This window comes from Triturus cristatus, chromosome 10 (assembly GCF_964204655.1).
Source record: "Triturus cristatus chromosome 10, aTriCri1.1, whole genome shotgun sequence".
In the NCBI taxonomy this organism is placed as follows: Eukaryota; Metazoa; Chordata; class Amphibia; order Caudata; family Salamandridae; genus Triturus; species Triturus cristatus.
This window is the reverse complement of record NC_140593.1, coordinates 135060164-135073042: the sequence shown is the minus strand read 5'-3', so window position 1 is coordinate 135073042 and position 12879 is coordinate 135060164. Positions and strand designations below refer to the sequence as shown.

At 42.6% G+C, this 12879-nt stretch overlaps 1 protein-coding gene across 1 annotated transcript in view; it reads left to right on the top strand.

The window, feature by feature from the left end:
• The window catches only part of LOC146789037 (collagen alpha-4(VI) chain-like), a 428058-nt gene that overhangs the window by 255756 nt on the left and 159423 nt on the right, over positions 1-12879 (top strand). Inside the window, exons 9-11 of the mRNA XM_085630646.1 lie at positions 3073-3630; positions 6083-6658; positions 8646-9221. Coding sequence (XP_085486772.1) covers positions 3073-3630; positions 6083-6658; positions 8646-9221 — 1710 coding nt within the window. The remainder of the gene's footprint in view (positions 1-3072; positions 3631-6082; positions 6659-8645; positions 9222-12879) is intronic.

Here is a 12879-nt window from a genome sequence, read left to right as displayed (position 1 = left end):
TTAGTAAGATCATGACATGATTCTTGGCACTGGTGTAGTGCTAACAAGGAAGCTCAGAGTGTGATTGAAAAGAAAGATGGCTATGTAGCAATGCTTCAGGTGACAAAATATAGTGATGTGCAGAAGCCATTTTAGGTGGAGTAAGTATGCGAGAAACTCTCGAAAATGGTGGCAAACGAAGGTGATCAAGTCTTTTCCCAAACATAGCCACCACAGGGATGCCAGTTACGTCTGAGCACAGGGAAGGAGTAGGAAACAGCAGCAGTATACATTGCACATGTGGATAAGCTAGCAGTCACTTGAAACCCAAGCGTGGCTGACATGCAGGGCTTGACTTTGGCCATCTTTGGATAGGTGGAAGAGACTTGTTAAAACCCTGGGTAGATGCAGAAGATCATCAATCAGGTACTAACCCCGGAGATTTATTAGGATTCTGGCATCAATCGCAGTTCTAAAACCTTTGGCTTCCAGGAATGGAAACTCCATCTATATTTATTGTTTTTTGCTTCCACATAGCCAGATGTATAACGCTTTTGGCTGAAGCTCATGTACATATGCTCGTTTCCTATTTGCACATACAGAAATTGACCTTTTACGGTCACGAGTCTCAACCCAAAAAGAGTATCTGTATAAGAAGCATTCCTAAAATTGATTTGTATATCTGTGGCTTGAGCTCTGTTTTGATTTTTTGGAGACTACATATGATTTGTTACAGATTAGCCATTGGTTTCAGTGTGTATCTCTCTTAGCCACAATGACACAATGAATACCACAAAGATGACCAGAGGTGGAATCATCGCACTTGATGCTAAGCAACATAATATCAGGAGATTATTACTTCTCCCACAGAGACAGAAACAACAAACAGGCCTCATAAATTACATTTCCATGGTCCAAATAGGACACTACAGCAAACTAACCTCCATTTTCTACCCCCAGTAGGCTCCTTTTCTTCCACGCTACAGTTTCCACAGTCAAGAGAGCAGGCCTTGTCCCCGATATGTTCAACAAGACACACATTCTTTATCACTTAATGAAGAAAGGACCATTGTTTGGTACCCAACTTGAGCCAAAATAGTATGAGAACACCTTGTAGACCTACATCTGATGCACACAGCATTCTTAACCGAATGCTGGTAATATGCTTTCACCTGCCTGGGTGGAGAGTGGTGTATTTTAGGGAATGTGGATCCACTCCCTCTAACCTGTGCACTGGCATAAATTACAAGCTATAAGTATTCTCCCAGCACTCACCTACATGCACATTATTTTGCATGCAGTGAGAATATCTGTTAGAAGTCTTAAATGACTTTATGTGGCACATTGTTGCCATAGTATGTGTTACACACTGAGAAACACTGGGTACTTTTTAAAAGATATATGAGGCCGTCCTGCTTAAATATTAGGATTCTATTGCATGCTATCCAATCATTTAGGTTATCCCTTGTTATTATCACATCTCCTTTTTTTCCATTTAATTCTCACCATTTCGACTTCTCTATCACGATTTTGATTAGGTGTTAACACTGGTCTATATAGCAGAGGGGAAATTCCAGTCCAATTTCATTTTGTTAACATTCGTGTATGATTCTGGTTATTGTAACATACAGCTAAATGCTAAGGGGTCCTTTAGGATGGCGGGTGAACTTCAGTCCGCCCGCCACCATAGCGGTGCTGGGACCAGCCGCCAGTGGTGCGGCAGTCACGCACCAGCAATTAGGATGCCACCGCCACGGGGGCGGTGGCATCCCGCATATATTGCACTGTGGCGGGCGGTGCTGTAAGCAGCACCCGCCACAATGCCATATATGCATGTTGTGCATTGGCATGCACAACATGACAGGCACCGCATGGTGCCTGCCACCTTGTGCATGCCAATGTTGGAGGGTACCATGGGTACCCCCCAATTGCAGCTGCCCACCCCCCACCCCCCTGGGGCCCGCAACGGGCCCCCAAAGAGAACTCTGCATGCCTTTCCATAGCAGAGTCTCCAACATGGAAAGGCATTGAAAATGCCAGATACTAATATGGATGGTGGTGCCTGCAAGGCACCGCCATCCTATTGCAGGCCTTTTCGGCCCAGTAAGCAATCGTGACGATTGCCTACTGGCAGAAAAGCGGCGGACGGTCTTTCTGTCCGCCACGGTACCCCCCGCCATGCTAATGTGGCGGGGTAGAAGGCCGACTGGCGGTGTGTTTTGGCATGCGGATCGCCACCGCCGGTAGGGCAGTGGTGATCCACAGGCCATCCTAATAGACCCCTAAGTGTCCAATTCACAAAGCTTTTTTGTGGGTGTAAGTTCAACTTAAACTTATGAATGTTTTTTTATAAAAGTGCAAATCCAAACCTGTGATTCACAAAACATAATTTTTTAGTCTTAAAAAGACATTTCTACATATACCCATGTGCTTCTTAAATTTCCCAAGGGCAGGGAATACGACTGGAATGACCTTAAAAGTTTGGGAACAACCACAAAGTACATACATGACTCTAGTCACAAACTTATCTATGGCCTAGTTTTACGCTAGCGTAGGTAATTGTGGCTCTGGGGTAGGATTGGAAAAAGAGGACCCCAAAAATAGCTAGGGATCACTCTAGGAGAAAGAGTTTCTCCACAGGGAAATATATGTCCCCCCCATGGAGAAATAAATCATGCAGTACGATTGCAGCTATTTGAATGTTTGCCATTACGGTATATATATTTATGCATGTGGAAAGGCCTTTGAGTTGTCTCTGAATTCACAAAGAATTATTTTCGGGAGTACTCTTGATAAAAATTAATTGTGACATTCGCAGCTCTTCAGGCATTCTCCAGGATAACATTGTCAATTTAAAAAAAATGGAAGATGCACACTGAATGTAAGAAGGAACATAAAGGGGGTCAATTTCTGATTTTATGAATCAGGCCCTACGGTTTCGCATTTAACACATTTGGAGTCAGAACTATTTGATGGTGGAATGGGTTTATCACTAGACTTTTGGACACAAATGCAGTGTTGACCTCTCCTTCAGTCCTACCTTTGTACATATTGTCCTGAATACTGTCTCTTTTGCTGCTGTTTGTTTTTCAGCCTGTAAGAACTTGAGAGCGGATGTTCTTTTCCTGGTCGACAGTTCTGCCAGCATCGAACCCGATGATTTTAGGAAAATGAAAGACTTCATGATGATGATGGTCAAGCAATCCGATGTTGGGTTGGATAAGGTCCAGTTTGGCGTCCTCCAGTTTAGTACACAGCAAAAAGAAGAGTTCTCACTGAATCAATACAGCCGGAAATCAGACATCCTGTCAGCCATCCCTGCCATCAGGCAGATGAAAGGGGGCACCCTCACTGGCCAAGCCTTGCAATTTGCCCTTCCTTATTTTGAGTCATACAAAGGAGGAAGACCAACGGTGAAGCAATATCTCATCGTCATCACGGATGGGGAAGCGCAAGACGAAGTAGCGGGTCCGGCCAAGGTCCTCAGGGACTGGGGAGTGACCATCTTTGCTATTGGGGTGTTGGAGGCGAACAACACTCAGCTGGTGGAGATTGCAGGCTCTCAGCAGAGAGCGCTCCTAGAAGATAACTTTGATGCGCTTGCCTTCCTACCCAAGGATATCCTGTTTGAGATCTGCAAACCCGATGAATGTAAGTCACGATTACGTTGTTTTCTGATCTGGGTATCTTTTGTTGGGTGTTGGGGGGTTGAATATAGGGGTATAGATCAAGGCTATACCTTATGTTATGTCTTTGAAAGTAGTATTGCTTAAAAGCACAGGTAGAAGATTTTTCTTTCACAGTAGGTCCTCACCTTTCCTTGATCTTTTAGATGGAAATTTTATGGATTTTTGCTTCCCATCCAGGGAGTTCAATTTCATAACAGAAGCCCCCTTCTAGTTCTCTCCTTCAAGGATTTAAACTATCCTCATTTTTGTAAGGCAGTGGGTTCTGTGAGCTACTAACTGCTAAGAGGCTGCAAAGTTTTTATTACACAACCAATGGTTGCAAAGTTTTTATTACCCGACCAATATTTCACGTAGATCGCATTTTCACCCTTTTAACTACATCTATGCTGTTGCAAAGTTTGTCCTTAGAAACTGGAGCTATTTCCTCACGAATTGCAATATTTCCTTAATAATACAAGTAGGTGGTGAAACTTTTTGTGCCATAATAATTAAAAAACATATAGATGTTGCTGATCTTTTTGTAAAAAAACTTGAAAAAGGACACCAAAGAACACATGTATTGACTTCCTTCTTCAAGAGATAAAAAAGTGGGGGTACCTTAAGAACATGTTGCGATTCTGCCTCTTCATCATGTTGAGCCTCAGCTGAGTCATGGGTCTTGTCTTGACAGCCAGTGCCCCGAAACCCTTGCCTTTATCTCAATGCGAATCATCAAACACAGCTTCACAGTCACTAATGTAGCAAGAGACTTAGGGCCAGATGTACGACCATTTGCTTTAGCAACTCGCAAATTGCAGAAAACTGCGCATGCTCGGGCGCGCGCGCATGCGCAGTTTTCTCAAGCATTACCGGTATGGCGAGGAAGAGGAGGAGGGCAGCCTGTGGATGCCGCAGTACAGAGGTAAGTTGTTTCAAGTTTATTTTTAATTAATGTTAACTTACTTCTTAATAGGGGGGTGGAGGCAGGGGCTGGCCAACTCCGCTCCACTGCAGAGATTTGCCTTCTCCAAATTCTCAGCGGAGAAGGCGAATCTCCGCACATTCCACAGGCGGAGCGGAGCGGAGGTCTCCGCCCGGGGTTACTTTTGTGCAGACTCTGTGAAGAGCATCTCTAAGATATTCTGGACAGAATAACAATTCTCTTCAGCACGCAGTAGCAAAGTCTGTGCTGGATTCACGAAGAGATACTCTGAGGAAATATGGTAGATACCTGCAGCATTCCAGATTTTCACCAGCCTTTTATTCTGTTTTTCACAAAGGTTTACATTTTTTCATTTATTTTTAAACATAATTTTATTGATTTTGCAATACAGGACGACGTACAAAAGGCAATTGTCAATTCACAAAGATTTACATTAAAGATGCCTAGAACATATTTGAGATGGTTATTCACAAATGCAATTGGCAAATATTTGCGAAAGAGTATCTTAATAAAATTGTTATGAATTCTGGGGCATATTTAACAAATCCTCACGCATCGCAACAAGTCACCTCGCTGTGTTGCGTGGTAGGCAAAGGGCAGGAATGCACCGTAATTAACAATATACTGCACATTCCTGTCATTTTCCAGCTATGGCACAGAATGTGCTGCCCAGCACCCATGCAGGCCCCCTTGCAGCATGGCGCTGTAAGCAGGATTATTTTTGTGCAGTAAGGCACACCTTCCGGCACAAAAAATAATCCCCTGAGGCATTTCCTCTTTTTATGTGTACTACAGAATGAGGAAGTAACAAGAAGAAAAAAGATATTTCTCCTCGTTACGCCTCACCTGGGGGAGGTGTAGCATTTTGATGCAGTCTCTGTCTACCACTTATGGTAAATCTGGGAATGCACCTAAATCCATGGGTGGGTACACCCACGCTCCACCCATGGAAAGTTTCCCTGGGGCAGAGTAACGTGAGGCAGCGACTTGAACTGCCTTGTGTTACTCCAGATCTATCAAGCCACGCAGGGCCACGCCAGATGGCCTTGCATTGCTTGGTAAGTTTGACTTTAGTGTTGAGTCGCCCTTGCGCCCCCTTGTGTGGCGCAAGGGTGATGCAACACTATGATATATCTGGCCCTCTGTAATTTGTGATTGGTATAATTCTGAGATGCTCGCGACATTTGTTCCAGAAGAAATCTGGCACCTTGATCTCAAACTAACTTGTCAGTAGCATTGGAAAAAATATTTTGGGAGGTAATATTTTTTAGATGCTCTCATGTGAATGGAATTGACAAATATTTGCAAAAGAGAATCTTGACAAAATCATTATGAATTTTGCATTCAATGGCAGGTGTATATCTGAGATGCTCGCGAGCATTTTCTGCAGAGGACATCTGGCAGCTTGATTGCAAACTAACTTACCTTAATTGTTGGAACACGTATTTAGGCTTGGTAACAAGCATTTACATGTTTCTTTCTCTTCTCCTAGCATGTAAAAGGACTGAGGTAGCAGACATCATGTTCTTGGTGGACGGATCAGCAAGCATAACAACCAGCCAGTTCACATTAATGCAACGCTTCATGGAGTCTCTGGTCAACGACTCCGTGGTTGGAAAGGACCAGGTCCAGTTTGGGGCTGTTATCTACAGCACAGACCCGCATGAGCAATTCTTTCTGAACACCTACTCCACCAAGACAGACGTCCGTAAAGCAATCTTCAACATGAAGCGCATAAAGGGGTTCACTTACACAGCAACAGCTCTGAACTACACCCACGAGAGATTTGGGGTCAAATATGGTGGCCGCCCAACGGTGACCAAGATCCTAGTTCTAATTACAGATGGTGAAACCACCAAGTATGACAGACCCAAACTTGAGCCTGCGGCCAAGGCTTTAAAGAATGATGGCATTGTGGTTTTCGCTGTTGGTGTGGGCGATGCTAAGGTGGAAGAACTCAAACTAATTGCTGGGGCACCAGATCGATGGTTTATGGTAACAAATTACACAGGATTGGAGCAGCTACATGATAATATCACCCACATTGTATGCAATAATTCCAAACCAGGTAAGAGCAATTCTTAAAAGTTAAAAATGTTAGAGCCCATTTTTTTTCCACATGGTGGAGAGATCTGGCTTACCATTTGTGAGCAAAAAGTAGCATTTAAAGATCACAGAGTGGTATAAAAATGTACATAAACAGCAGTATGATACAATTTACTATGGCACATAGGGAGCTAATTGTGTGCTAGAATCTCAGGATGTCTCGACAACACTCGGATACCGATATAACGTCTCATGTTTGAGATCAGAGCAGTTTATGATGAGCAATTTTTGGAACAAATAATTTTCCCCATAATTTGAGAAAAATTAAATATTTAAGCTTCATGTGCTTTTTCACATTCATTTTATTTGTCTATCCTAGAGCATTCTTCATATTCCGATGAGTCATTCAACTGTTTGCCTCTTCATTTGACAATTTTACCAAACCCTAAGCACACTGGAATTTCACTATTTACATTTAGGGTGTAGAAGATAAGCATTCTTGTGAATAGTAAGCACAATAGTAAGTTTTATACTTCTACAAATTGGTAATATCTGCAACTAAACTACTCTTAGAGAGGCACTCTGATCTTGGTAGTCATCTTATCAAGGCACAAGTATGGCTTATGCAAAAATGGAAATATTTCGCTAAAATGTGTATTCAATAACGCAACCTTTATATTGTGGTGGTGCTGGCCTAGGACTACAACACTGTATTTCCACCTCATCCTATGAATATAATCAAATTCCTTGGCTCTACTGGCCACATGTAGCCAAGGATCCAGGGCTGCTGTTGACAATATCCCTCTGTGCATTAGATAGTAGATATGAAATCCAAACGACTCATGTAAAAGACCTCCCTGGCAAGTCTGGTGAGCGTTCGTTATCCCCCATTCTGAGATTAAAAATTCCAAAAAGCTGCTCTGATTGCACATGGCTCGTACCTTGTTGCTGCAGGTTACCATGCCGTTTAGGACCTTTGCGCTATAAAATAGGGTGCAATGGGGTTCTTTAGTTAGCATGCCGTTTAGGACCTTTGCATTTTAACGAGAACCCAGGGGAGTGATAGCTTTTTAATCTTGTGATACATTACATCTATGATATTTACATTGGAAGGAGACGACTATACCTGAGATTTACTTGGACTGTATGCACGAGACGATCCCAATTGGTGAAGTCACACACTAATGAAACTTGGTATCACTTTCAGGTCGTGCGTGTCCTGTTGTACTTTGAGTTAGCCCTGACGAAGTTCCTGCGGCACTAGGGAACGAAACGCGTTGGCTGTGTGCCGGTTTTAAAACAAACTACGTTAATAAAGAGAAGATTTTTGGATAACGTATGTCTCCTGACTGACTTCAATCAGAGTGCACCTTCCTTTCTTGTGGATTTACTGCACAAGGAATTATTTCAATTGCGCCCATGCATCCTAAGGAATAAAATACCCTGTTGCACGTCACCTCGGAGTTCCATGATCCTATTATGAAACTCCTTGGTGACTTGCAATATCCCTATAAAGCCAGCAAGACGGGTACGTTATCCCACATATAATATATTGCACTTGTCAGGCTTTGTAAGAACACTGATGCATTTCGGAGTGACCAGTTGTATAGGGATCAGAGCCACTAACCCATTGTTAATTAGTTAAAATGCACCATCTGAACATTTTCCATCCCACTCATTAGCACAAGTGTGTAGATTTGACCTATTCTTCTGTATTAGTGATTTGAGAATTATTTTCCTGATACTTTTCATTTTTAACAAATGTTTATAAATGGCTGTTCCATATGTGTTCTTCTTTAGGGTAAAAATATCTAAACTGTATCTTTTTATGGTAAAATAGTTGTTGATTTGTTGTTTTCTAGTGTGACTCTAGGACATGAACTTTTCAAATGTTAAATGTTTTAGAAACAAATAAATAAACAATTGTGTCGATTGTGTAAAAGATGGAATATTTTGAACCCCAAAAAACAGAAATTCTGACAAACATTTTCTTTGTACTTTCTTTCTAGCTTGTGCACAAGAGCAGGTCGATGTTGTTTTCTTGGTTGATGGCTCAGCAAGTATCACACTTAGTAATTTCACCACCATGAAACGCTTCATGAAGGACATTGTGTCAAGCTTCACCATTGCAGAGAACAAAGTACGTATCGGGGTGGCACAGTACAGCAAAGAACCTAAGAAAGAGTTCTACCTAGATGAACTTTATTCCAGCAGCGATATTGACAAGCGCATTGATGACATCAAGCAGCTGAAAAGCACAACTTTCACTGGAAAGGGTCTGAAGTTCGTCAGGCGGTTTTTTGACCCGGACAATGGAAGCCGCAGGAACCAAGGGGTGCCGCAGTACCTAGTGGTCATCACTGATGGAAACTCAAATGACACGGTGGAAGAGGAAGCAGCCGCTTTAAGAAGACTGGGAGTAAATATTTTCACAATTGGTATTGGACTCCTAAACTCATTTGAGCTTATCCAAATCGCTGGCACCCCTAAGAACTTGTACACAGTGGAGAGTTTTGGCGTGCTTGATACCATCACAAGGCGCATTGTATCTCAGATCTGCGAGCCAGCAGATACCCCATCTCAAGGTAAGCTTTCTCATGTGATTTAAGAAAACCTCCATTTGCAAATTTATCAAAGATTATACATAAGGTAAATCTTAATAAAAGCATTATTTTAATATGTGAAACCTGAAGATAATACCCACAGTAAGGTACTCGGAGCTTAATAGGCCTTTTATTTCACCAGGCATTTCCCTGGTGGACCAGAAAACTTTTAGGCCAGTTTTGAAAGCCAAGGATCACTCCTGATGCCTCTGTCACTTTCCCCACCTCCCACGAGGTTAATTACAGCAGGACTAGGGAGGCTCCAAGAGAGACAGTAAGTGAGGGAAGGGGAAGAATGAAAGAAAGCGATCAGAGCGGGAGAAGACAGAGAAGGAAAGCACATGGATTCGAAAGGAGAAACTCTAGTTTAAGACTTTTTTCCAGGACTGCTTTTGGTATTCCAGTCCAGCCCTGGAGCTACTTCAAAATAGGACTAGAAAAACTAATCTAATCTGTACAAACTCAGAATCATCTGAATGTTCATGTGCTTTCAAGTACAGCAAGCATTTCCTGTGGTTCTTTGAGGGTTGCTCAGTGACCATTCATATTAGGTCTGGCCTAAAGACAGACCTGTTTTCCAAAAAATATCATACAGAAAATGCATACATATATAGGGGCTTCTAATTAGCATTTCTTCACTATTGCTTGTGGACATGTCCCTCAAATCATACTCCCTCCCATCCCAGCAAAAGGTATAGGCCAACAGACCAGCCCACTACAGTCATTTGGATGCTTCCACTTTGAGTGAATGCATTTTGTCCTTGCACATACAGACATACACCTAAAATAAATATTTCCTCCCAAATCAAAATTGTTGGACACTTGTACTTCTCAATGACTGCTAGGCTATATGTATAGTAGGGTTAAATTAACTATTTTTATAACTCTATAAACAATTATTGTAAATTACAATGCTCATTGCTCGCTATAAACCAATATAAATAATTAATCCTATAGAAAACAAGCGGACTGGTTAAAATTGCATGAGTGTGTATGCATATTTATATACTAAAGCCACACCCCCCTCAGCTTGGTCCTGGTCATTCTTCAGAAGGCTGCAGTAACACCACTCTCCCCTAGAGGGATCTTCAGGACAACTAGTGACAAACTGCAGTTGATTTATGAATTTCAGTAGTAAGAATTTCAAGGCTTTTGCATTTGACTTTTAGAGGAACACCTAGTAAAGACTTGTAGAACTGCAGCGTAATTAAAGAATTTCAATGCTTTTGCATTTGACTTGTGGAATTGCATCTTCTAAAAACACTATCAACACTTCTGCATTAGACTTGTGAGGGACCCCGCGACTTGTGGAACTGCTGCTTGGTTAATAATTTCAGTGCTTTTGCATTTGACATGTGGAATTGCATCTTCAGAAAGACTATCAACTCTTTCACATTTAACTTGTGAGAGACGCATAGTAACAACTAATGGATACGCACCAATGTGCAACTGTTTGATACTTTGGCAAAACATGTATTGTAAATTACAATCAGTTTGGTGCAGGTCATTCCTCACAAGGCTGCAGAAATGCCATTCTAGTGACTAGTTTTTGATTTTGACTTGAAAGGAACACCTACTAGTGGAACAGCAGCTTGAACTGAAAAGTTGAAAAATGTTTGCATTTGACTTTTAGAGGAACATAAAAACTTTCAGAACTTAGTTAAAGAATTTCAATACATTTGGCTCGTGAGAGACCTCGCATAACAACTAATGGCCCGCAGCTTTGAAGAATACTTATACACACACACACTTCTCAATGACTGCTAGTCCCTATGTATAATAGGATTACAGCAAATATTTTTTATAAACCTCAAGTCATTGATTGTAAATTACAATGTTTAAGCTTGTTTCCTTCCCAGTATAAGAATTGGCTTAGTAGTTTGGTTTGCCCTGTTCCCATCATGCACTGGGACAGGTACAGACTAATTTGCATGTAGCCAGGTTCTGAGCTGGGATGGTGCAGTGAGCTAAAAAACGGTGATGGATTAAAACCATGATCTCTTGACTTGGTAAGAGTATTCTTCATCATTAAGAAACTCTGTCCATCACCACCCCCTTTTTCCCAAATCGATTTTATCCACACTCAGTGTGGGAGGGTATGCTCAGACGTGAGTCCCTTGCTCATTGCACCATCAGGATTCAGGCAAGCCGGGCCGATGAAGGCTGTGATGCCAGAAACCGGTCCCCGGAAGCTTGTTTCCTTCGTAGTATAAGAATTGGCTTAGTAGTTTGGTTTGCCCTGTTCCCATCATGCACTGGGACAGGTACAGACTAATTTGCATGTAGCCAGGTTCTGAGCTGGGATGGTGCAGTGAGCTAAAAAACGGTGATGGATTAAAACCATGATCTCTTGACTTGGTAAGAGTATTCTGCATCATTCAGAAACTCTGTCCATCACCACCCCCTTTTTCCCAAATCGATTTTATCCACACTCAGTGTGGGAGGGTATGCTCAGACGTGAGTCCCTTGCTCATTGCACCATCAGGATTCAGGCAAGCCGGGCCGATGAAGGCTGTGATGCCAGAAACCGGTCCCCGGAAGCTTGTTTCCTTCCCAGTATAAGAATTGGCTTAGTAGTTTGGTTTGCCCTGTTTCCATCATGCACTGGGACAGGTACAGATTAATTTGCATGTAGCCAGGTTCTGAGCTGGGATAGTGCAGTGAGCTAAAAAAACGGTGATGGATTAAAACCATGATCTCTTGACTTGGTAAGAGTATTCTGCATCATTCAGAAACTCTGTCCATCACCACCCCCTTTTTCCCAAATCGATTTTATCCACACTCAGTATGGGAGGGTATGCTCAGACGTGAGTCCCTTGCTCATTGCACCATCAGGATTCAGGCAAGCCGGGCCGATGAAGGCTGTGATGCCAGAAACCGGTCCCCGGAAGCTTGTTTCCTTCCCAGTATAAGAATTGGCTTAGTAGTTTGGTTTGCCCTGTTCCCATCATGCACTGGGACAGGTACAGACTAATTTGCATGTAGCCAGGTTCTGAGCTGGGATGGTGCAGTGAGCTAAAAAACAGTGATGGATTAAAACCATGATCTCTTGACTTGGTAAGAGTATTCTGCATCATTCAGAAACTCTGTCCATCACCACCCCCTTTTTCCCAAATCGATTTTATCCACACTCAGTGTGGGAGGGTATGCTCAGACGTGAGTCCCTTGCTCATTGCACCATCAGGATTCAGGCAAGCCGGGCCAATGAAGGCTGTGATGCCAGAAACCGGTCCCCGGAAGCTTGTTTCCTTCCCAGTATAAGAATTGGCTTAGTAGTTTGGTTTGCCCTGTTCCCATCATGCACTGGGACAGGTACAGACTAATTTGCATGTAGCCAGGTTCTGAGCTGGGATGGTGCAGTGAGCTAAAAAACGGTGATGGATTAAAACCATGATCTCTTGACTTGGTAAGAGTATTCTGCATCATTCAGAAACTCTGTCCATCACCACCCCCTTTTTCCCAAATCGATTTTATCCACACTCAGTGTGGGAGGGTATGCTCAGACGTGAGTCCCTTGCTCATTGCACCATCAGGATTCAGGCAAGCCGGGCCAATGAAGGCTGTGATGCCAGAAACCGGTCCCCGGAAGCTTGTTTCCTTCCCAGTATAAGAATTGGCTTAGTAGTTTGGTTTGCCCTGT